The sequence below is a fragment of the Aptenodytes patagonicus genome, unplaced genomic scaffold (assembly GCF_965638725.1).
Source record: "Aptenodytes patagonicus unplaced genomic scaffold, bAptPat1.pri.cur scaffold_535, whole genome shotgun sequence".
NCBI classification, from domain to species: Eukaryota; Metazoa; Chordata; class Aves; order Sphenisciformes; family Spheniscidae; genus Aptenodytes; species Aptenodytes patagonicus.
The window spans coordinates 1-26390 of record NW_027472433.1 but is presented as its reverse complement, the minus strand read 5'-3'; the positions used below and the strand labels follow the sequence as shown (position 1 = coordinate 26390).

The 26390-nt window shown below is 61.4% G+C and overlaps 1 protein-coding gene across 1 annotated transcript; it reads left to right on the top strand.

The window, feature by feature from the left end:
- Positions 1-1972: 1972 nt before the first annotated feature.
- LOC143173967 (uncharacterized) lies at positions 1973-23925 on the top strand (the record flags this gene model as incomplete). The annotated part of the gene is made up of 13 exons (XM_076364070.1): positions 1973-2091; positions 5635-5682; positions 6049-6279; positions 7105-7152; positions 7510-7581; positions 12715-12759; positions 16000-16044; positions 16525-16602; positions 17305-17400; positions 18238-18369; positions 19069-19113; positions 20158-20229; positions 23797-23925. Coding segments are annotated over 13 exons (1160 nt in total), but the record flags the coding sequence as incomplete, so codon positions are not given.
- Positions 23926-26390: the final 2465 nt, after the last annotated feature.

Below are 26390 nucleotides of genomic sequence, written 5' to 3'. Positions count from 1 at the left end.
CCACTGCTGTCACCTCCACAGAGGTGACCTCCACAGCAGCCCCCACCACCTCAGGAGACATCTCCACACACTTCTCGACCACTGGAGCCACCTCCACTGCTGTCACCTCCACAGAGGTGACCACCACTTTGGCCCCCACCACTTCCAGAGACGCCTCCACAGCCTTCACCACCAGTACAGCCCCCTCCACTGCTGTCACCTCCACTGAGGTGACCTCCACAGCAGCCCCCACCACCTCAGGAGACATCTCCACACTCTTCTCGACCACTGGAGCCACCTCCACTGCTGTCACCTCCACAGAGGTGACCTCCACAGCAGCCCCCACCACCTCAGGAGACATCTCCACACTCTTCTCGACCACTGGAGCCACCTCCACTGCTGTCACCTCCACAGAGTTGACCTCCACAGCAGCCCCCACCACCTCAGGAGATGCCTCCACACTCTTCTCGACCACTGGAGCCACCTCCACTGCTGTCACCTCCACAGAGGTGACCACCACTTTGGCCCCCACCACTTCCAGAGACGCCTCCACTGCCTTTACCACCAGTAGAGCCCCCTCCAGTGATCTCACCTCCACTGAGGTGACCTCCACAGCAGCCCCCACCACCTCAGGAGACATCTCCACACTCTTCTCGACCACTGGAGCCACCTCCACTGCTGTCACCTCCACAGAGTTGACCTCCACAGCAGCCCCCACCACCTCAGGAGACATCTCCACACTCTTCTCGACCACTGGAGCCACCTCCACTGCTGTCACCTCCACAGAGGTGACCTCCACAGCAGCCCCCACCACCTCAGGAGACATCTCCACACACTTCTCGACCACTGGAGCCACCTCCACTGCTGTCACCTCCACAGAGGTGACCACCACTTTGGCCCCCACCACTTCCAGAGACGCCTCCACAGCCTTCACCACCAGTACAGCCCCCTCCACTGCTGTCACCTCCACTGAGGTGACCTCCACAGCAGCCCCCACCCCTCAGGAGACATCTCCACACTCTTCTCGACCACTGGAGCCACCTCCACTGCTGTCACCTCCACAGAGGTGACCTCCACAGCAGCCCCCACCACCTCAGGAGACATCTCCACACTCTTCTCGACCACTGGAGCCACCTCCACTGCTGTCACCTCCACAGAGTTGACCTCCACAGCAGCCCCCACCACCTCAGGAGATGCCTCCACACTCTTCTCGACCACTGGAGCCACCTCCACTGCTGTCACCTCCACAGAGGTGACCACCACTTTGGCCCCCACCACTTCCAGAGACGCCTCCACTGCCTTTACCACCAGTAGAGCCCCCTCCAGTGATCTCACCTCCACTGAGGTGACCTCCACAGCAGCCCCCACCACCTCAGGAGACATCTCCACACTCTTCTCGACCACTGGAGCCACCTCCACTGCTGTCACCTCCACAGACGTGACCTCCACAGCAGCCCCACCACCTCAGGAGACATCTCCACACTCTTCTCGACCACTGGAGCCACCTCCACTGCTGTCACCTCCACAGAGGTGACCTCCACAGCAGCCCCCACCACCTCAGGAGACATCTCCACACACTTCTCGACCACTGGAGCCACCTCCACTGCTGTCACCTCCACAGAGGTGACCACCACTTTGGCCCCCACCACTTCCAGAGACGCCTCCACAGCCTTCACCACCAGTACAGCCCCCTCCACTGCTGTCACCTCCACTGAGGTGACCTCCACAGCAGCCCCCACCACCTCAGGAGACATCTCCACACTCTTCTCGACCACTGGAGCCACCTCCACTGCTGTCACCTCCACAGAGGTGACCTCCACAGCAGCCCCCACCACCTCAGGAGACATCTCCACACTCTTCTCGACCACTGGAGCCACCTCCACTGCTGTCACCTCCACAGACGTGACCTCCACAGCAGCCCCCACCACCTCAGGAGACATCTCCACACTCTTCTCGACCACTGGAGCCACCTCCACTGCTGTCACCTCCACAGAGTTGACCTCCACAGCAGCCCCCACCACCTCAGGAGATGCCTCCACACTCTTCTCGACCACTGGAGCCACCTCCACTGCTGTCACCTCCACAGAGGTGACCTCCACAGCAGCCCCCACCACCTCAGGAGATGCCTCCACGGTCTTCTCGACCACTGGAGCCACCTCCACTGCTGTCACCTCCACAGAGGTGACCACCACTTTGGCCCCCACCACTTCCAGAGACGCCTCCACTGCCTTTACCACCAGTAGAGCCCCCTCCAGTGATCTCACCTCCACTGAGGTGACCTCCACAGTAGCCCCCACCACCTCAGGAGACATCTCCACACTCTTCTCGACCACTGGAGCCACCTCCACTGCTGTCACCTCCACAGACGTGACCTCCACAGCAGCCCCCACCACCTCAGGAGACATCTCCACACTCTTCTCGACCACTGGAGCCACCTCCACTGCTGTCACCTCCACAGACGTGACCTCCACAGCAGCCCCCACCACCTCAGGAGATGCCTCCACGGTCTTTCTCGACCACTGGAGGCCCACCTCCACTGCTGTCACCTCCACAGAGGTGACCTCCACAGCAGCCCCCACCACCTCAGGAGACATCTCCACACTCTTCTCGACCACTGGAGCCACCTCCACTGCTGTCACCTCCACAGAGGTGACCACCACTTTGGCCCCCACCACTTCCAGAGACGCCTCCACTGCCTTCACCACCAGTACAGCCCCCTCCAGTGATCTCACCTCTACTGAGGTGACCTCCACAGCAGCCCCCACCACCTCAGGAGACATCTCCACACTCTTCTCGACCACTGGAGCCACCTCCACTGCTGTCACCTCCACAGAGGTGACCTCCACAGCAGACCCCACCACCTCAGGAGATGCCTCCACACTCGTCTCGGACCACTGGAGCCACCTCCACTGCTGTCACCTCCACAGAGGTGACCACCACTTTGGCCCCCACCACTTCCAGAGACGCCTCCACAGCCTTCACCACCAGTACAGCCCCCTCCACTGCTGTCACCTCCACAGAGGTGACCTCCACAGCAGCCCCACCACCTCAGGAGACATCTCCACACTCTTCTCGACCACTGGAGCCACCTCCACTGCTGTCACCTCCACAGACGTGACCTCCACAGCAGCCCCCACCACCTCAGGAGACATCTCCACACTCTTCTCGACCACTGGAGCCACCTCCACTGCTGTCACCTCCACAGAGGTGACCTCCACAGCAGCCCCCACCACCTCAGGAGACATCTCCACACTCTTCTCGACCACTGGAGCCACCTCCACTGCTGTCACCTCCACAGAGGTGACCACCACTTTGGCCCCCACCACTTCCAGAGACGCCTCCACTGCCTTCAGCACCAGTAGAGCCCCCTCCACTGCTGTCACCTCCACAGAGGTGACCTCCACAGCAGCCCCCACCACCTCAGGAGACATCTCCACACTCTTCTCGACCACTGGAGCCACCTCCACTGCTGTCACCTCCACAGAGGTGACCTCCACAGCAGCCCCCACCACCTCAGGAGACATCTCCACACTCTTCTCGACCACTGGAGCCACCTCCACTGCTGTCACCTCCACAGACGTGACCTCCACAGCAGCCCCCACCACCTCAGGAGACATCTCCACACTCTTCTCGACCACTGGAGCCACCTCCACTGCTGTCACCTCCACAGAGGTGACCTCCACAGCAGCCCCCACCACCTCAGGAGACATCTCCACACTCTTCTCGACCACTGGAGCCACCTCCACTGCTGTCACCTCCACAGACGTGACCTCCACAGCAGCCCCCACCACCTCAGGAGACATCTCCACACTCTTCTCGACCACTGGAGCCACCTCCACTGCTGTCACCTCCACAGAGGTGACCTCCACAGCAGCCCCCACCACCTCAGGAGACATCTCCACACTCTTCTCGACCACTGGAGCCACCTCCACTGCTGTCACCTCCAGAGAGGTGACCACCACTTTGGCCCCCACCACTTCCAGAGACGCCTCCACTGCCTTCAGCACCAGTAGAGCCCCCTCCACTGCTGTCACCTCCACAGAGGTGACCTCCACAGCAGCCCCCACCACCTCAGGAGATGCCTCCACGGTCTTCTCGACCACTGGAGCCACCTCCACTGCTGTAACCTCCACAGAGGTGACCTCCACAGCAGCCCCCACCACCTCAGGAGACATCTCCACACTCTTCTCGACCACTGGAGCCACCTCCACTGCTGTCACCTCCACAGACGTGACCTCCACAGCAGCCCCCACCACCTCAGGAGACATCTCCACACTCTTCTCGACCACTGGAGCCACCTCCACTGCTGTCACCTCCACAGAGGTGACCTCCACAGCAGCCCCCACCACCTCAGGAGACATCTCCACACTCTTCTCGACCACTGGAGCCACCTCCACTGCTGTCACCTCCACAGAGGTGACCTCCACAGCAGCCCCCACCACCTCAGGAGACATCTCCACACTCTTCTCGACCACAGGAGCCACCTCCACTGCTGTCACCTCCACAGAGGTGACCACCACTTTGGCCCCCACCACTTCCAGAGACGCCTCCACTGCCTTCAGCACCAGTAGAGCCCCCTCCACTGCTGTCACCTCCACAGAGGTGACCTCCACAGCAGCCCCCACCACCTCAGGAGATGCCTCCACGGTCTTCTCGACCACTGGAGCCACCTCCACTGCTGTCACCTCCACAGAGGTGACCTCCACAGCAGCCCCCACCACCACAGGAGACATCTCCACACTCTTCTCGACCACTGGAGCCACCTCCACTGCTGTCACCTCCACAGAGGTGACCTCAATGTCATCCCCCACCGCCTCAGCAGAGTCCACCACTCCCTCCTCCACCACAGGAGCCACCTCCACTGCTGTCACCTCCACAGAGGTGACCTCCACAGCAGCCCCCACCACCTCAGGAGACATCTCCACACTCTTCTCGACCACTGGAGCCACCTCCACTGCTGTCACCTCCACAGAGGTGACCTCCACAGCAGCCCCCACCACCTCAGGAGATGCCTCCACACTCTTCTCGACCACTGGAGCCACCTCCACTGCTGTCACCTCCACAGAGGTGACCACCACTTTGGCCCCCACCACTTCCAGAGACGCCTCCACTGCCTTCACCACCAGTAGAGCCCCCTCCACTGCTGTCACCTCCACAGAGGTGACCTCCACAGCAGCCCCCACCACCTCAGGAGACATCTCCACACTCTTCTCGACCACTGGAGCCACCTCCACTGCTGTCACCTCCACAGACGTGACCTCCACAGCAGCCCCCACCACCTCAGGAGACATCTCCACACTCTTCTCGACCACTGGAGCCACCTCCACTGCTGTCACCTCCAGTGAGGTGACCTCCACAGCAGCCCCCACCACCTCAGGAGATGCCTCCACACTCTTCTCGACCACTGGAGGCACCTCCACTGCTGTCACCTCCACAGAGGTGACCTCCACAGCAGCCCCCACCACCTCAGGAGACATCTCCACACTCTTCTCGACCACTGGAGCCACCTCCACTGCTGTCACCTCCACAGAGGTGACCTCCACAGCAGCCCCCACCACCTCAGGAGACATCTCCACACTCTTCTCGACCACTGGAGCCACCTCCACTGCTGTCACCTCCAGTGAGGTGACCTCCACAGCAGCCCCCACCACCTCAGGAGATGCCTCCACACTCTTCTCGACCACTGGAGGCACCTCCACTGCTGTCACCTCCACAGAGGTGACCTCCACAGCAGCCCCCACCACCTCAGGAGACATCTCCACACTCTTCTCGACCACTGGAGCCCCCTCCACTGCTGTCACCTCCACAGAGGTGACCTCCACAGCAGCCCCCACCACCTCAGGAGACATCTCCACACTCTTCTCGACCACTGGAGCCACCTCCACTGCTGTCACCTCCACAGAGGTGACCTCCACAGCAGCCCCCACCACCTCAGGAGACATCTCCACACTCTTCTCGACCACTGGAGCCACCTCCACTGCTGTCACCTCCAGTGAGGTGACCTCCACAGCAGCCCCCACCACCTCAGGAGATGCCTCCACACTCTTCTCGACCACTGGAGCCACCTCCACTGCTGTCACCTCCACAGAGGTGACCTCCACAGCAGCCCCCACCACCTCAGGAGACATCTCCACACTCTTCTCGACCACTGGAGCCACCTCCACTGCTGTCACCTCCACAGAGGTGACCTCCACAGCAGCCCCCACCACCTCAGGAGACATCTCCACACTCTTCTCGACCACTGGAGGCACCTCCACTGCTGTCACCTCCACAGAGGTGACCACCACTTTGGCCCCCACCACTTCCAGAGACGCCTCCACTGCCTTCAGCACCAGTACAGCCCCCTCCAGTGATCTCACCTCCACTGAGGTGACCTCCACAGCAGCCCCCACCACCTCAGGAGACATCTCCACACTCTTCTCGACCACTGGAGCCACCTCCACTGCTGTCACCTCCACAGACGTGACCTCCACAGCAGCCCCCACCACCTCAGGAGACATCTCCACACTCTTCTCGACCACTGGAGCCACCTCCACTGCTGTCACCTCCACAGACGTGACCTCCACAGCAGCCCCCACCACCTCAGGAGACATCTCCACACTCTTCTCGACCACTGGAGCCACCTCCACTGCTGTAACCTCCACAGACGTGACCTCCACAGCAGCCCCCACCACCTCAGGAGACATCTCCACACTCTTCTCGACCACTGGAGCCACCTCCACTGCTGTCACCTCCACAGAGGTGACCACCACTTTGGCCCCCACCACTTCCAGAGACGCCTCCACTGCCTTCAGCACCAGTACAGCCCCCTCCAGTGATCTCACCTCCACTGAGGTGACCTCCACAGCAGCCCCCACCACCTCAGGAGACATCTCCACACTCTTCTCGACCACTGGAGCCACCTCCACTGCTGTCACCTCCAGTGAGGTGACCTCCACAGCAGCCCCCACCACCTCAGGAGACATCTCCACACTCTTCTCGACCACTGGAGGCACCTCCACTGCTGTCACCTCCACAGAGGTGACCTCCACAGCAGCCCCCACCACCTCAGGAGACATCTCCACACTCTTCTCGACCACTGGAGGCACCTCCACTGCTGTCACCTCCACAGAGGTGACCACCACTTTGGCCCCCACCACTTCCAGAGACGCCTCCACTGCCTTCAGCACCAGTACAGCCCCCTCCAGTGATCTCACCTCCACTGAGGTGACCTCCACAGCAGCCCCCACCACCTCAGGAGACATCTCCACACTCTTCTCGACCACTGGAGCCACCTCCACTGCTGTCACCTCCACAGACGTGACCTCCACAGCAGCCCCCACCACTTCCAGAGACGCCTCCACTGCCTTCAGCACCAGTACAGCCCCCTCCAGTGATCTCACCTCCACTGAGGTGACCTCCACAGCAGCCCCCACCACCTCAGGAGACATCTCCACACTCTTCTCGACCACTGGAGCCACCTCCACTGCTGTCACCTCCACAGACGTGACCTCCACAGCAGCCCCCACCACCTCAGGAGACATCTCCACACTCTTCTCGACCACTGGAGGCACCTCCACTGCTGTCACCTCCACAGAGGTGACCTCCACAGCAGCCCCCACCACCTCAGGAGACATCTCCACACTCTTCTCGACCACTGGAGCCACCTCCACTGCTGTCACCTCCACAGAGGTGACCTCCACAGCAGCCCCCACCACCTCAGGAGACATCTCCACACTCTTCTCGACCACTGGAGCCACCTCCACTGCTGTAACCTCCACAGACGTGACCTCCACAGCAGCCCCCACCACCTCAGGAGACATCTCCACACTCTTCTCGACCACTGGAGCCACCTCCACTGCTGTCACCTCCACAGAGGTGACCACCACTTTGGCCCCCACCACTTCCAGAGACGCCTCCACTGCCTTCAGCACCAGTACAGCCCCCTCCAGTGATCTCACCTCCACTGAGGTGACCTCCACAGCAGCCCCCACCACCTCAGGAGACATCTCCACACTCTTCTCGACCACTGGAGCCACCTCCACTGCTGTCACCTCCACAGAGGTGACCTTCACAGCAGCCCCCACCACCTCAGGAGACATCTCCACACTCTTCTCGACCACTGGAGGCACCTCCACTGCTGTAACCTCCACAGAGGTGACCTCCACAGCAGCCCCCACCACCTCAGGAGACATCTCCACACTCTTCTCGACCACTGGAGGCACCTCCACTGCTGTCACCTCCACAGAGGTGACCACCACTTTGGCCCCCACCACTTCCAGAGACGCCTCCACTGCCTTCAGCACCAGTACAGCCCCCTCCAGTGATCTCACCTCCACTGAGGTGACCTCCACAGCAGCCCCCACCACCTCAGGAGACATCTCCACACTCTTCTCGACCACTGGAGCCACCTCCACTGCTGTCACCTCCACAGAGGTGACCTCCACAGCAGCCCCCACCACCTCAGGAGACATCTCCACACTCTTCTCGACCACTGGAGCCACCTCCACTGCTGTCACCTCCACAGACGTGACCTCCACAGCAGCCCCCACCACCTCAGGAGACATCTCCACACTCTTCTCGACCACTGGAGGCACCTCCACTGCTGTCACCTCCACAGAGGTGACCACCACTTTGGCCCCCACCACTTCCAGAGACGCCTCCACTGACTTCAGCACCAGTACAGCCCCCTCCAGTGATCTCACCTCCACTGAGGTGACCTCCACAGCAGCCCCCACCACCTCAGGAGACATCTCCACACTCTTCTCGACCACTGGAGCCACCTCCACTGCTGTCACCTCCACAGAGGTGACCTCCACAGCAGCCCCCACCACCTCAGGAGATGCCTCCACGGTCTTCTCGACCACTGGAGCCACCTCCACTGCTGTCACCTCCACAGACGTGACCTCCACAGCAGCCCCCACCACTTCCAGAGACGCCTCCACTGCCTTCAGCACCAGTACAGCCCCCTCCAGTGATCTCACCTCCACTGAGGTGACCTCCACAGCAGCCCCCACCACCTCAGGAGACATCTCCACACTCTTCTCGACCACTGGAGCCACCTCCACTGCTGTCACCTCCACAGACGTGACCTCCACAGCAGCCCCCACCACCTCAGGAGATATCTCCACACTCTTCTCGACCACTGGAGCCACCTCCACTGCTGTCACCTCCACAGACGTGACCTCCACAGCAGCCCCCACCACCTCAGGAGACATCTCCACACTCTTCTCGACCACTGGAGGCACCTCCACTGCTGTCACCTCCACAGAGGTGACCACCACTTTGGCCCCCACCACTTCCAGAGACGCCTCCACTGCCTTCAGCACCAGTACAGCCCCCTCCAGTGATCTCACCTCCACTGAGGTGACCTCCACAGCAGCCCCCACCACCTCAGGAGACATCTCCACACTCTTCTCGACCACTGGAGCCACCTCCACTGCTGTCACCTCCACAGACGTGACCTCCACAGCAGCCCCCACCACCTCAGGAGACATCTCCACACTCTTCTCGACCACTGGAGGCACCTCCACTGCTGTCACCTCCACAGACGTGACCTCCACAGCAGCCCCCACCACCTCAGGAGACATCTCCACACTCTTCTCGACCACTGGAGCCACCTCCACTGCTGTCACCTCCACAGAGGTGACCTCCACAGCAGCCCCCACCACCTCAGGAGACATCTCCACACTCTTCTCGACCACTGGAGCCACCTCCACTGCTGTAACCTCCACAGACGTGACCTCCACAGCAGCCCCCACCACCTCAGGAGACATCTCCACACTCTTCTCGACCACTGGAGCCACCTCCACTGCTGTCACCTCCACAGACGTGACCACCACTTTGGCCCCCACCACTTCCAGAGACGCCTCCACTGCCTTCAGCACCAGTACAGCCCCCTCCAGTGATCTCACCTCCACTGAGGTGACCTCCACAGCAGCCCCCACCACCTCAGGAGACATCTCCACACTCTTCTCGACCACTGGAGCCACCTCCACTGCTGTCACCTCCACAGAGGTGACCTCCACAGCAGCCCCCACCACCTCAGGAGACATCTCCACACTCTTCTCGACCACTGGAGCCACCTCCACTGCTGTCACCTCCACAGACGTGACCTCCACAGCAGCCCCCACCACCTCAGGAGATGCCTCCACACTCTTCTCGACCACTGGAGGCACCTCCACTGCTGTCACCTCCACAGAGGTGAGCACCACTTTGGCCCCCACCACTTCCAGAGACGCCTCCACTGCCTTCAGCACCAGTACAGCCCCCTCCAGTGAACTCACCTCCACTGAGGTGACCTCCACAGCAGCCCCCACCACCTCAGGAGACATCTCCACACTCTTCTCGACCACTGGAGCCACCTCCACTGCTGTCACCTCCACAGACGTGACCTCCACAGCAGTCCCCACCACTTCCAGAGACGCCTCCACTGACTTCAGCACCAGTACAGCCCCCTCCAGTGATCTCACCTCCACTGAGGTGACCTCCACAGCAGCCCCCACCACCTCAGGAGACATCTCCACACTCTTCTCGACCACTGGAGCCACCTCCACTGCTGTCACCTCCACAGAGGTGACCTCCACAGCAGCCCCCACCACCTCAGGAGACATCTCCACACTCTTCTCGACCACTGGAGGCACCTCCACTGCTGTCACCTCCACAGACGTGACCTCCACAGCAGCCCCCACCACCTCAGGAGACATCTCCACACTCTTCTCGACCACTGGAGCCACCTCCACTGCTGTCACCTCCACAGAGGTGACCTCCACAGCAGCCCCCACCACCTCAGGAGACATCTCCACACTCTTCTCGACCACTGGAGCCACCTCCACTGCTGTCACCTCCACAGAGGTGACCTCCACAGCAGCCCCCACCACCTCAGGAGACATCTCCACACTCTTCTCGACCACTGGAGGCACCTCAACTGCTGTCACCTCCACAGAGGTGACTACCACTTTGGCCCCCACCACTTCCAGAGACGCCTCCACTGCCTTCAGCACCAGTAGAGCCCCCTCCAGTGATCTCACCTCCACTGAGGTGACCTCCACAGCAGCCCCCACCACCTCAGGAGACATCTCCACACTCTTCTCGACCACTGGAGCCACCTCCACTGCTGTCACCTCCACAGACGTGACCTCCACAGCAGCCCCCACCACCTCAGGAGACATCTCCACACTCTTCTCGACCACTGGAGCCACATCCACTGCTGTCACCTCCACAGAGGTGACCTCCACAGCAGCCCCCACCACCTCAGGAGACATCTCCACACTCTTCTCGACCACTGGAGCCACCTCCACTGCTGTCACCTCCAGTGAGGTGACCTCCACAGCAGCCCCCACCACCTCAGGAGATGCCTCCACACTCTTCTCGACCACTGGAGCCACCTCCACTGCTGTCACCTCCACAGAGGTGACCTCCACAGCAGCCCCCACCACCTCAGGAGACATCTCCACACTCTTCTCGACCACTGGAGCCACCTCCACTGCTGTCACCTCCACAGAGGTGACCTCCACAGCAGCCCCCACCACCTCAGGAGACATCTCCACACTCTTCTCGACCACTGGAGGCACCTCCACTGCTGTCACCTCCACAGAGGTGACCACCACTTTGGCCCCCACCACTTCCAGAGACGCCTCCACAGCCTTCACCACCAGTACAGCCCCCTCCAGTGATCTCACCTCCACTGAGGTGACCTCCACAGCAGCCCCCACCACCTCAGGAGACATCTCCACACTCTTCTCGACCACTGGAGCCACCTCCACTGCTGTCACCTCCACAGACGTGACCTCCACAGCAGCCCCCACCACCTCAGGAGATATCTCCACACTCTTCTCGACCACTGGAGCCACCTCCACTGCTGTCACCTCCACAGACGTGACCTCCACAGCAGCCCCCACCACCTCAGGAGACATCTCCACACTCTTCTCGACCACTGGAGCCACCTCCACTGCTGTCACCTCCACAGAGGTGACCACCACTTTGGCCCCCACCACTTCCAGAGACGCCTCCACTGCCTTCAGCACCAGTACAGCCCCCTCCAGTGATCTCACCTCCACTGAGGTGACCTCCACAGCAGCCCCCACCACCTCAGGAGACATCTCCACACTCTTCTCGACCACTGGAGCCACCTCCACTGCTGTCACCTCCACAGAGGTGACATCCACAGCAGCCCCCACCACCTCAGGAGACATCTCCACACTCTTCTCGACCACTGGAGGCACCTCCACTGCTGTCACCTCCACAGAGGTGACCACCACTTTGGCCCCCACCACTTCCAGAGACGCCTCCACTGCCTTCAGCACCAGTACAGCCCCCTCCAGTGATCTCACCTCCACTGAGGTGACCTCCACAGCAGCCCCCACCACCTCAGGAGACATCTCCACACTCTTCTCGACCACTGGAGCCACCTCCACTGCTGTCACCTCCACAGAGGTGACCTCCACAGCAGCCCCCACCACCTCAGGAGACATCTCCACACTCTTCTCGACCACTGGAGCCACCTCCACTGCTGTCACCTCCACAGACGTGACCTCCACAGCAGCCCCCACCACCTCAGGAGACATCTCCACACTCTTCTCGACCACTGGAGCCACCTCCACTGCTGTCACCTCCACAGAGGTGACCACCACTTTGGCCCCCACCACTTCCAGAGACGCCTCCACTGACTTCAGCACCAGTACAGCCCCCTCCAGTGATCTCACCTCCACTGAGGTGACCTCCACAGCAGCCCCCACCACCTCAGGAGACATCTCCACACTCTTCTCGACCACTGGAGCCACCTCCACTGCTGTCACCTCCACAGAGGTGACCTCCACAGCAGCCCCCACCACCTCAGGAGATGCCTCCACGGTCTTCTCGACCACTGGAGCCACCTCCACTGCTGTCACCTCCACAGAGGTGACCTCCACAGCAGCCCCCACCACCTCAGGAGACATCTCCACACTCTTCTCGACCACTGGAGGCACCTCCACTGCTGTCACCTCCACAGAGGTGACCTCCACAGCAGCCCCCACCACCTCAGGAGACATCTCCACACTCTTCTCGACCACTGGAGGCACCTCCACTGCTGTCACCTCCACAGAGGTGACCACCACTTTGGCCCCCACCACTTCCAGAGACGCCTCCACTGCCTTCAGCACCAGTACAGCCCCCTCCAGTGATCTCAGCTCCACTGAGGTGACCTCCACAGCAGCCCCCACCACCTCAGGAGACATCTCCACACTCTTCTCGACCACTGGAGCCACCTCCACTGCTGTCACCTCCACAGACGTGACCTCCACAGCAGCCCCCACCACTTCCAGAGACGCCTCCACTGCCTTCAGCACCAGTACAGCCCCCTCCAGTGATCTCACCTCCACTGAGGTGACCTCCACAGCAGCCCCCACCACCTCAGGAGACATCTCCACACTCTTCTCGACCACTGGAGCCACCTCCACTGCTGTCACCTCCACAGACGTGACCTCCACAGCAGCCCCCACCACCTCAGGAGACATCTCCACACTCTTCTCGACCACTGGAGCCACCTCCACTGCTGTCACCTCCACAGAGGTGACCTCCACAGCAGCCCCCACCACCTCAGGAGACATCTCCACACTCTTCTCGACCACTGGAGCCACCTCCACTGCTGTAACCTCCACAGACGTGACCTCCACAGCAGCCCCCACCACCTCAGGAGACATCTCCACACTCTTCTCGACCACTGGAGCCACCTCCACTGCTGTCACCTCCACAGAGGTGCCCACCACTTTGGCCCCCACCACTTCCAGAGACGCCTCCACTGCCTTCAGCACCAGTACAGCCCCCTCCAGTGATCTCACCTCCACTGAGGTGACCTCCACAGCAGCCCCCACCACCTCAGGAGACATCTCCACACTCTTCTCGACCACTGGAGCCACCTCCACTGCTGTCACCTCCACAGAGGTGACCACCACTTTGGCCCCCACCACTTCCAGAGACGCCTCCACTGACTTCAGCACCAGTACAGCCCCCTCCAGTGATCTCACCTCCACTGAGGTGACCTCCACAGCAGCCCCCACCACCTCAGGAGACATCTCCACACTCTTCTCGACCACTGGAGCCACCTCCACTGCTGTCACCTCCACAGACGTGACCTCCACAGCAGCCCCCACCACCTCAGGAGATATCTCCACACTCTTCTCGACCACTGGAGCCACCTCCACTGCTGTCACCTCCACAGACGTGACCTCCACAGCAGCCCCCACCACCTCAGGAGACATCTCCACACTCTTCTCGACCACTGGAGGCACCTCCACTGCTGTCACCTCCACAGAGGTGACCACCACTTTGGCCCCCACCACTTCCAGAGACGCCTCCACTGCCTTCAGCACCAGTACAGCCCCCTCCAGTGATCTCACCTCCACTGAGGTGACCTCCACAGCAGCCCCCACCACCTCAGGAGACATCTCCACACTCTTCTCGACCACTGGAGCCACCTCCACTGCTGTCACCTCCAGAGACGTGACCTCCACAGCAGCCCCCACCACCTCAGGAGACATCTCCACACTCTTCTCGACCACTGGAGGCACCTCCACTGCTGTCACCTCCACAGACGTGACCTCCACAGCAGCCCCCACCACCTCAGGAGACATCTCCACACTCTTCTCGACCACTGGAGCCACCTCCACTGCTGTCACCTCCACAGAGGTGACCTCCACAGCAGCCCCCACCACCTCAGGAGACATCTCCACACTCTTCTCGACCACTGGAGCCACCTCCACTGCTGTCACCTCCACAGACGTGACCTCCACAGCAGCCCCCACCACCTCAGGAGACATCTCCACACTCTTCTCGACCACTGGAGGCACCTCCACTGCTGTCACCTCCACAGAGGTGAGCACCACTTTGGCCCCCACCACTTCCAGAGACGCCTCCACTGCCTTCAGCACCAGTACAGCCCCCTCCAGTGATCTCACCTCCACTGAGGTGACCTCCACAGCAGCCCCCACCACCTCAGGAGACATCTCCACACTCTTCTCGACCACTGGAGCCACCTCCACTGCTGTCACCTCCACAGACGTGACCTCCACAGCAGTCCCCACCACTTCCAGAGACGCCTCCACTGACTTCAGCACCAGTACAGCCCCCTCCAGTGATCTCACCTCCACTGAGGTGACCTCCACAGCAGCCCCCACCACCTCAGGAGACATCTCCACACTCTTCTCGACCACTGGAGCCACCTCCACTGCTGTCACCTCCACAGAGGTGACCTCCACAGCAGCCCCCACCACCTCAGGAGACATCTCCACACTCTTCTCGACCACTGGAGCCACCTCCACTGCTGTCACCTCCACAGAGGTGACCTCCACAGCAGCCCCCACCACCTCAGGAGACATCTCCACACTCTTCTCGACCACTGGAGCCACCTCCACTGCTGTAACCTCCACAGACGTGACCTCCACAGCAGCCCCCACCACCTCAGGAGACATCTCCACACTCTTCTCGACCACTGGAGCCACCTCCACTGCTGTCACCTCCACAGAGGTGACCTCCACAGCAGCCCCCACCACCTCAGGAGACATCTCCACACTCTTCTCGACCACTGAAGCCACCTCCACTGCTGTCACCTCCACAGACGTGACCTCCACAGCAGCCCCCACCACCTCAGGAGATGCCTCCACACTCTTCTCGACCACTGGAGCCACCTCCACTGCTGTCACCTCCACAGAGGTGACCTCCACAGCAGCCCCCACCACTTCCAGAGACGCCTCCACTGCCTTCAGCACCAGTACAGCCCCCTCCAGTGATCTCACCTCCACTGAGGTGACCTCCACAGCAGCCCCCACCACCTCAGGAGACATCTCCACACTCTTCTCGACCACTGGAGCCACCTCCACTGCTGTCACCTCCACAGAGGTGACCTCCACAGCAGCCCCCACCACCTCAGGAGACATCTCCACACTCTTCTCGACCACTGGAGCCACCTCCACTGCTGTCACCTCCACAGAGGTGACCTCCACAGCAGCCCCCACCACCTCAGGAGACATCTCCACACTCTTCTCGACCACTGGAGGCACCTCAACTGCTGTCACCTCCACAGAGGTGACCACCACTTTGGCCCCCACCACTTCCAGAGACGCCTCCACTGCCTTCAGCACCAGTACAGCCCCCTCCAGTGATCTCACCTCCACTGAGGTGACCTCCACAGCAGCCCCCACCACCTCAGGAGACATCTCCACACTCTTCTCGACCACTGGAGCCACCTCCACTGCTGTCACCTCCACAGACGTGACCTCCACAGCAGCCCCCACCACCTCAGGAGACATCTCCACACTCTTCTCGACCACTGGAGCCACCTCCACTGCTGTCACCTCCACAGACGTGACCTCCACAGCAGCCCCCACCACCTCAGGAGACATCTCCACACTCTTCTCGACCACTGGAGCCACATCCACTGCTGTCACCTCCACAGAGGTGACCTCGACAGCAGCCCCCACCACCTCAGGAGACATCTCCACACTCTTCTCGACCACTGGAGCCACCTCCACTGCTGTCACCTCCAGTGAGGTGACCTCCACAGCAGCCCCCACCACCTCAGGAGATGCCTCCACACTCTTCTCGACCACTGGAGCCACCTCCACTGCTGTCACCTCCACAGAGGTGACCTCCACAGCAGCCCCCACCACCTCAGGAGACATCTCCACACTCTTCTCGACCACTGGAGCCACCTCCACTGCTGTCACCTCCACAGAGGTGACCTCCACAGCAGCCCCCACCACCTCAGGAGACATCTCCACACTCTTCTCGACCACTGGAGGCACCTCCACTGCTGTCACCTCCACAGAGGTGACCACCACTTTGGCCCCCACCACTTCCAGAGACGCCTCCACAGCCTTCACCACCAGTACAGCCCCCTCCAGTGATCTCACCTCCACTGAGGTGACCTCCACAGCAGCCCCCACCACCTCAGGAGACATCTCCACACTCTTCTCGACCACTGGAGCCACCTCCACTGCTGTCACCTCCACAGAGGTGACCTCCACAGCAGCCCCCACCACCTCAGGAGACATCTCCACACTCTTCTCGACCACTGGAGCCACCTCCACTGCTGTCTCCTCCACAGAGGTGACCTCAATGTCATCCCCCACCGCCTCAGCAGAGTCCACCACTCCCTCCTCCACCACAGGAGCCACCTCCACTGCTGTCACCTCTACAGAGGTGACCACCACTTTGGCCCCCACCACTTCCAGAGACGCCTCTACAGCGTTCACCACCAGTACAGCCCCCTCCAGTGATCTCACCTCCACTGAGGTGACCTCCACAGCAGCCCCCACCACTTCAGAAGACTTCTCCACACTCTTCTCGACCACTGGAGGCACCTCCACTGCTGTCACCTCCACAGAGGTGACCTCAATGTCATCCCCCACCGCCTCAGCAGAGTCCACCACTCCCTCCTCCACCACAGGAGCCACCTCCACTGCTGTCACCTCCACTGAGGTGACCTCCACAGCAGCCCCCACCACCTCAGGAGACATCTCCACACTCTTCTCGACCACTGGAGCCACCTCCACTGCTGTCACCTCCACAGACGTGACCTCCACAGCAGCCCCCACCACCTCAGGAGACATCTCCACACTCTTCTCGACCACTGGAGCCAGCTCCACTGCTGTCACCTCCACAGAGGTGACCTCCACAGCAGCCCCCACCACCTCAGGAGATGCCTCCACACTCTTCTCGACCACTGGAGCCACCTCCACTGCTGTCACCTCCACAGAGGTGACCTCCACAGCAGCCCCCACCACCTCAGGAGACATCTCCACACTCTTCTCGACCACGGGAGCCACCTCCACTGCTGTCACCTCCACAGAGGTGACCTCCACAGCAGCCCCCACCACTTCAGGAGGCATCTCCACACTCTTCTCGACCACTGGAGCCACCTCCACTGCTGTCACCTCCACAGAGGTGACCACCACTTTGGCCCCCACCACTTCCAGAGACGCCTCCACAGCCTTCACCACCAGTACAGCCCCCTCCAGTGATCTCACCTCCACTGAGGTGACCTCCACAGCAGCCCCCACCACCTCAGGAGACATCTCCACACTCTTCTCGACCACTGGAGCCACCTCCACTGCTGTCACCTCCACAGACGTGACATCCACAGCAGCCCCCACCACCTCAGGGGATGCCTCCACACTCTTCTCGACCACTGGAGGCACCTCCACTGCTGTAACCTCCACAGAGGTGACCTCCACAGCAGCCCCCACCACCACAGGAGACATCTCCACACTCTTCTCGACCATTGGAGCCACCTCCACTGCTGTCACCTCCACAGAGGTGACCTCAATGTCATCCCCCACCGCCTCAGCAGAGTCCACCACTCCCTCCTCCACCACAGGAGCCACCTCCACTGCTGTCACCTCCACAGAGGTGACCACCACTTTGGCCCCCACCACTTCCAGAGACGCCTCCACTGCCTTCAGCACCAGTACAGACCCCTCCACTGCTGTCACCTCCACAGAGGTGACCTCCACAGCAGCCCCCACCACCTCAGGAGATGCCTCCACGGTCTTCTCGACCACTGGAGCCACCTCCACTGCTGTCACCTCCATAGAGGTGACCACCACTTTGGCCCCCACCACTTCCAGAGACGCCTCCACTGCCTTCAGCACCAGTACAGCCCCCTCCAGTGATCTCACCTCCACTGAGGTGACCTCCACAGCAGCCCCCACCACCTCAGGAGACATCTCCACACTCTTCTCGACCACTGGAGCCACCTCCACTGCTGTCACCTCCACAGAGGTGACCTCCACAGCAGCCCCCACCACCACAGGAGACATCTCCACACTCTTCTCGACCACTGGAGCCACCTCCACTGCTGTCACCTCCACAGAGGTGACCTCCACAGCAGCCCCCACCACCTCAGGAGACATCTCCACACTCTTCTCGACCACTGGAGCCACCTCCACTGCTGTCACCTCCACAGAGGTGACCTCCACAGCAGCCCCCACCACCTCAGGAGACATCTCCACACTCTTCTCGACCACTGGAGCCACCTCCACTGCTGTAACCTCCACAGACGTGACCTCCACAGCAGCCCCCACCACCTCAGGAGACATCTCCACACTCTTCTCGACCACTGGAGGCACCTCCACTGCTGTCACCTCCACAGAGGTGACCACCACTTTGGCCCCCACCACTTCCAGAGACGCCTCCACTGCCTTCAGCACCAGTACAGCCCCCTCCAGTGATCTCACCTCCACTGAGGTGACCTCCACAGCAGCCCCCACCACCTCAGGAGACATCTCCACACTCTTCTCGACCACTGGAGCCACCTCCACTGCTGTCACCTCCACAGACGTGACCTCCACAGCAGCCCCCACCACCTCAGGAGATGCCTCCACGGTCTTCTCGACCACTGGAGCCACCTCCACTGCTGTCACCTCCACAGAGGTGACCACCACTTTGGCCCCCACCACTTCCAGAGACGCCGCCACTGCCTTCACCACCAGTACAGCCCCCTCCAGTGACCTCACCTCCACAGAGGTGACCTCCACAGCAGCCCCCACCACCTCAGGAGACATCTCCACACTCTTCTCGACCACTGGAGCCACCTCCACTGCTGTCACCTCCACAGACTTGACCTCCACAGCAGCCCCCACCACCTCAGGAGACATCTCCACACTCTTCTCGACCACTGGAGCCACCTCCACTGCTGTCACCTCCACAGAGGTGACCTCCACAGCAGCCCCCACCACCTCAGGAGACATCTCCACACACTTCTCGACCACTGGAGCCACCTCCACTGCTGTCACCTCCACAGAGGTGACCTCCACAGCAGCCCCCACCACCTCAGGAGACATCTCCACACTCTTCTCGACCACTGGAGCCCCCTCCACTGCTGTCACCTCCACAGAGGTGACCAGCACTTTGGCCCCCACCACTTCCAGAGACGCCTCCACTGCCTTCAGCACCAGTAGAGCCCCCTCCACTGCTGTCACCTCCACAGAGGTGACCTCCACAGCAGCCCCCACCACCTCAGGAGACATCTCCACACACTTCTCGACCACAGGAGCCACCTCCACTGCTGTCACCTCCACTGAGGTGACCTCCACAGCAGCCCCCACCACCTCAGGAGACATCTCCACACTCTTCTCGACCACTGGAGCCACCTCCACTGCTGTCACCTCCACAGAGGTGACCTCCACAGCAGCCCCCACCACCTCAGGAGACATCTCCACACTCTTCTCGACCACTGGAGCCACCTCCACTGCTGTCACCTCCACAGAGGCGACCTCCACAGCAGCCCCCACCACCTCAGGAGATGCCTCCACGGTCTTCTCGACCACTGGAGCCACCTCCACTGCTGTCACCTCCAGTGAGGTGACCACCACTTTGGCCCCCACCACTTCCAGAGACGCCTCCACTGCCTTCACCACCAGTAGAGCCCCCTCCAGTGATCTCACCTCCACTGAGGTGACCTCCACAGCAGCCCCCACCACCTCAGGAGACATCTCCACACTCTTCTCGACCACTGGAGCCACCTCCACTGCTGTCACCTCCACAGACTTGACCTCCACAGCAGCCCCCACCACCTCAGGAGACATCTCCACACTCTTCTCGACCACTGGAGCCACCTCCACTGCTGTCACCTCCACAGAGGTGACCTCCACAGCAGCCCCCACCACCTCAGGAGACATCTCCACACTCTTCTCGACCACTGGAGCCACCTCCACTGCTGTCACCTCCACAGAGGTGACCTCAATGTCATCCCCCACCGCCTCAGCAGAGTCCACCACTCCCTCCTCCACCACAGGAGCCACCTCCACTGCTGTCACCTCCACAGAGGTGACCACCACTTTGGCCCCCACCACTTCCAGAGACGCCTCCACTGCTTTCAGTACCAGTAGAGCCCCCTCCACTGCTGTCACCTCCACAGAGGTGACCACCACAGCAGCCCCCACCACCTCAGGAGACATCTCCACACTCTTCTCGACCACTGGAGCGACCTCCACTGCTGTCACCTCCACAGACGTGACCTCCACAGCAGCCCCCACCACCTCAGGAGACATCTCCACACTCTTCTCGACCACTGGAGCCACCTCCACTGCTGTCACCTCCACAGACGTGACCTCCACAGCAGCCCCCACCACCTCAGGAGACATCTCCACTCCCTCCTCCACCACAGGAGCCACCTCCACTGCTGTCACCTCCACAGAGGTGACCTCCACAGCAGCCCCCACCACCTCAGGAGATGCCTCCACACTCTTCTCGACCACTGGAGCCACCTCCACTGCTGTCACCTCCACAGAGGTGACCTCCACAGCAGCCCCCACCACCTCAGGAGACATCTCCACACTCTTCTCGACCACTGGAGCCACCTCCACTGCTGTCACCTCCACAGACGTGACCTCAATGTCATCCCCCACCGCCTCAGCAGAGTCCACCACTCCCTCCTCCACCACAGGAGCCACCTCCACTGCTGTCACCTCCACAGAGGTGACCACCACTTTGGCCCCCACCACTTCCAGAGACGCCTCCACAGCCTTCACCACCAGTACAGCCCCCTCCAGTGATCTCACCTCCACTGAGGTGACCTCCACAGCAGCCCCCACCACCTCAGGAGACATCTCCACACTCTTCTCGACCACTGGAGCCACCTCCACTGCTGTCACCTCCACAGAGGTGACCTCCACAGCAGCCCCCACCACCTCAGGAGACATCTCCACACTCTTCTCGACCACTGGAGCCACCTCCACTGCTGTCACCTCCACAGAGGTGACCTCCACAGCAGCCCCCACCACTTCCAGAGACGCCTCCACTGCCTTCAGCACCAGTAGAGCCCCCTCCACTGCTGTCACCTCCACAGAGGTGACCTCCACAGCAGCCCCCACCACCTCAGGAGACATCTCCACACTCTTCTCGACCACTGGAGGCACCTCCACTGCTGTCACCTCCACAGAGGTGACCACCACTTTGGCCCCCACCACTTCCAGAGACGCCTCCACTGCCTTCACCACCAGTACAGCCCCCTCCACTGCTGTCACCTCCACTGAGGTGACCTCCACAGCAGCCCCCACCACCTCAGGAGACATCTCCACACTCTTCTCGACCACTGGAGCCACCTCCACTGCTGTCACCTCCACAGACTTGACCTCCACAGCAGCCCCCACCACCTCAGGAGACATCTCCACACTCTTCTCGACCACTGGAGCCACCTCCACTGCTGTCACCTCCACAGAGGTGACCTCCACAGCAGCCCCCACCACCTCAGGAGACATCTCCACACTCTTCTCGACCACTGGAGCCACCTCCACTGCTGTCACCTCCACAGAGGTGACCACCACTTTGGCCCCCACCACTTCCAGAGACGCCTCCACTGCCTTCACCACCAGTACAGCCCCCTCCACTGCTGTCACCTCCACAGAGGTGACCTCCACAGCAGCCCCCACCACCTCAGGAGACATCTCCACACTCTTCTCGACCACTGGAGCCACCTCCACTGCTGTCACCTCCACAGACGTGACCTCCACAGCAGCCCCCACCACCTCAGGAGACATCTCCACACTCTTCTCGACCACTGGAGCCACCTCCACTGCTGTCACCTCCACAGACGTGACCTCCACAGCAGCCCCCACCACCTCAGGAGACATCTCCACACACTTCTCGACCACAGGAGCCACCTCCACTGCTGTCACCTCCACAGAGGTGACCTCCACAGCAGCCCCCACCACTTCCAGAGACGCCTCCACTGCCTTCAGCACCAGTACAGCCCCCTCCAGTGATCTCACCTCCACTGAGGTGACCTCCACAGCAGCCCCCACCACCTCAGGAGACATCTCCACACACTTCTCGACCACTGGAGCCACCTCCACTGCTGTCACCTCCACAGAGGTGACCTCCACAGCAGCCCCCACCACCTCAGGAGATGCCTCCACGGTCTTCTCGACCACTGGAGCCACCTCCACTGCTGTCACCTCCACAGAGGTGACCACCACTTTGGCCCCCACCACTTCCAGAGACGCCTCCACTGCCTTCACCACCAGTACAGCCCCCTCCAGTGATCTCACCTCCACAGAGGTGACCTCCACAGCAGCCCCCACCACCTCAGGAGACATCTCCACACACTTCTCGACCACTGGAGCCACCTCCACTGCTGTCACCTCCACAGACGTGACCTCCACAGCAGCCCCCACCACCTCAGGAGACATCTCCACACTCTTCTCGACCACTGGAGCCACCTCCACTGCTGTCACCTCCACAGACGTGACCTCCACAGCAGCCCCCACCACCTCAGGAGATGCCTCCACGGTCTTCTCGACCACTGGAGCCACCTCCACTGCTGTCACCTCCACAGAGGTGACCTCCACAGCAGCCCCCACCACCTCAGGAGACATCTCCACACTCTTCTCGACCACTGGAGCCACCTCCACTGCTGTCACCTCCACAGAGGTGACCACCACTTTGGCCCCCACCACTTCCAGAGACGCCTCCACTGCCTTCAGCACCAGTAGAGCCCCCTCCACTGCTGTCACCTCCACAGAGGTGACCACCACTTTGGCCCCCACCACTTCCAGAGACGCCTCCACTGCCTTCAGCACCAGTAGAGCCCCCTCCACTGCTGTCACCTCCACAGAGGTGACCTCCACAGCAGCCCCCACCACCTCAGGAGACATCTCCACACTCTTCTCGACCACTGGAGCCACCTCCACTGCTGTCACCTCCACAGACGTGACCTCCACAGCAGCCCCCACCACCTCAGGAGACATCTCCACACTCTTCTCGACCACTGGAGCCACCTCAACTGCTGTCACCTCCACAGAGGTGACCTCCACAGCAGCCCCCACCACCTCAGGAGATGCCTCCACGGTCTTCTCGACCACTGGAGCCACCTCCACTGCTGTCACCTCCACAGACTTGACCTCCACAGCAGCCCCCACCACCTCAGGAGATGCCTCCACACTCTTCTCGACCACTGGAGCCACCTCCACTGCTGTCACCTCCACAGACGTGACCTCCACAGCAGCCCCCACCACCTCAGGAGACATCTCCACACTCTTCTCGACCACTGGAGCCACCTCCACTGCTGTCACCTCCACAGGGGTGACCACCACTTTGGCCCCCACCACTTCCAGAGACGCCTCCACTGCCTTCAGCACCAGTAGAGCCCCCTCCACTGCTGTCACCTCCACAGAGGTGACCTCCACAGCAGCCCCCACCACCTCAGGAGATGCCTCCACGGTCTTCTCGACCACTGGAGCCACCTCCACTGCTGTCACCTCCACAGAGGTGACCACCACTTCGGCCCCCACCACTTCCAGAGACGCCTCCACTGCCTTCACCACCAGTACAGCCCCCTCCAGTGATCTCACCTCCACTGAGGTGACCTCCACAGCAGCCCCCACCACCTCAGGAGACATCTCCACAATCTTCTCGACCACTGGAGGCACCTCCACTGCTGTCACCTCCACAGAGGTGACCTCCACAGCAGCCCCCACCACCTCAGGAGACATCTCCACACTCTTCTCGACCACTGGAGCCACCTCCACTGCTGTCACCTCCACAGACGTGACCTCCACAGCAGCCCCCACCACCTCAGGAGACATCTCCACACACTTCTCGACCACAGGAGCCACCTCCACTGCTGTCACCTCCACTGAGGTGACCTCCACAGCAGCCCCCACCACCTCAGGAGACATCTCCACACTCTTCTCGACCACTGGAGCCACCTCCACTGCTGTCACCTCCACAGAGGCGACCTCCACAGCAGCCCCCACCACCTCAGGAGATGCCTCCACGGTCTTCTCGACCACTGGAGCCACCTCCACTGCTGTCACCTCCAGTGAGGTGACCACCACTTTGGCCCCCACCACTTCCAGAGACGCCTCCACTGCCTTCACCACCAGTACAGCCCCCTCCAGTGATCTCACCTCCACTGAGGTGACCTCCACAGCAGGCCCCACCACCTCAGGAGACATCTCCACACTCTTCTCGACCACTGGAGCCACCTCCACTGCTGTCACCTCCACAGACTTGACCTCCACAGCAGCCCCCACCACCTCAGGAGACATCTCCACACTCTTCTCGACCACTGGAGCCACCTCCACTGCTGTCACCTCCACAGAGGTGACCTCCACAGCAGCCCCCACCACCTCAGGAGACATCTCCACACTCTTCTCGACCACTGGAGCCACCTCCACTGCTGTCACCTCCACAGAGGTGACCTCAATGTCATCCCCCACCGCCTCAGCAGAGTCCACCACTCCCTCCTCCACCACAGGAGCCACCTCCACTGCTGTCACCTCCACAGAGGTGACCACCACTTTGGCCCCCACCACTTCCAGAGACGCCTCCACTGCTTTCAGTACCAGTAGAGCCCCCTCCACTGCTGTCACCTCCACAGAGGTGACCTCCACAGCAGCCCCCACCACCTCAGGAGACATCTCCACACTCTTCTCGACCACTGGAGCGACCTCCACTGCTGTCACCTCCACAGACGTGACCTCCACAGCAGCCCCCACCACCTCAGGAGACATCTCCACACTCTTCTCGACCACTGGAGCCACCTCCACTGCTGTCACCTCCACAGACGTGACCTCCACAGCAGCCCCCACCACCTCAGGAGACATCTCCACTCCCTCCTCCACCACAGGAGCCACCTCCACTGCTGTCACCTCCACAGAGGTGACCTCCACAGCAGCCCCCACCACCTCAGGAGATGCCTCCACACTCTTCTCGACCACTGGAGCCACCTCCACTGCTGTCACCTCCACAGAGGTGACCTCCACAGCAGCCCCCACCACCTCAGGAGACATCTCCACACTCTTCTCGACCACTGGAGCCACCTCCACTGCTGTCACCTCCACAGACGTGACCTCCACAGCAGCCCCCACCACCTCAGGAGACATCTCCACACTCTTCTCGACCACTGGAGCCACCTCCACTGCTGTCACCTCCACAGACGTGACCTCCACAGCAGCCCCCACCACCTCAGGAGACATCTCCACACACTTCTCGACCACAGGAGCCACCTCCACTGCTGTCACCTCCACAGAGGTGACCTCCACAGCAGCCCCCACCACTTCCAGAGACGCCTCCACTGCCTTCAGCACCAGTACAGCCCCCTCCACTGCTGTCACCTCCACTGAGGTGACCTCCACAGCAGCCCCCACCACCTCAGGAGACATCTCCACACTCTTCTCGACCACTGGAGCCACCTCCACTGCTGTCACCTCCACAGAGGTGACCTCCACAGCAGCCCCCACCACCTCAGGAGACATCTCCACACTCTTCTCGACCACTGGAGCCACCTCCACTGCTGTCACCTCCACAGAGGTGACCTCCACAGCAGCCCCCACCACCTCAGGAGACATCTCCACACTCTTCTCGACCACTGGAGCCACCTCCACTGCTGTCACCTCCACAGAGGTGACCTCCACAGCAGCCCCCACCACCTCAGGAGACATCTCCACACT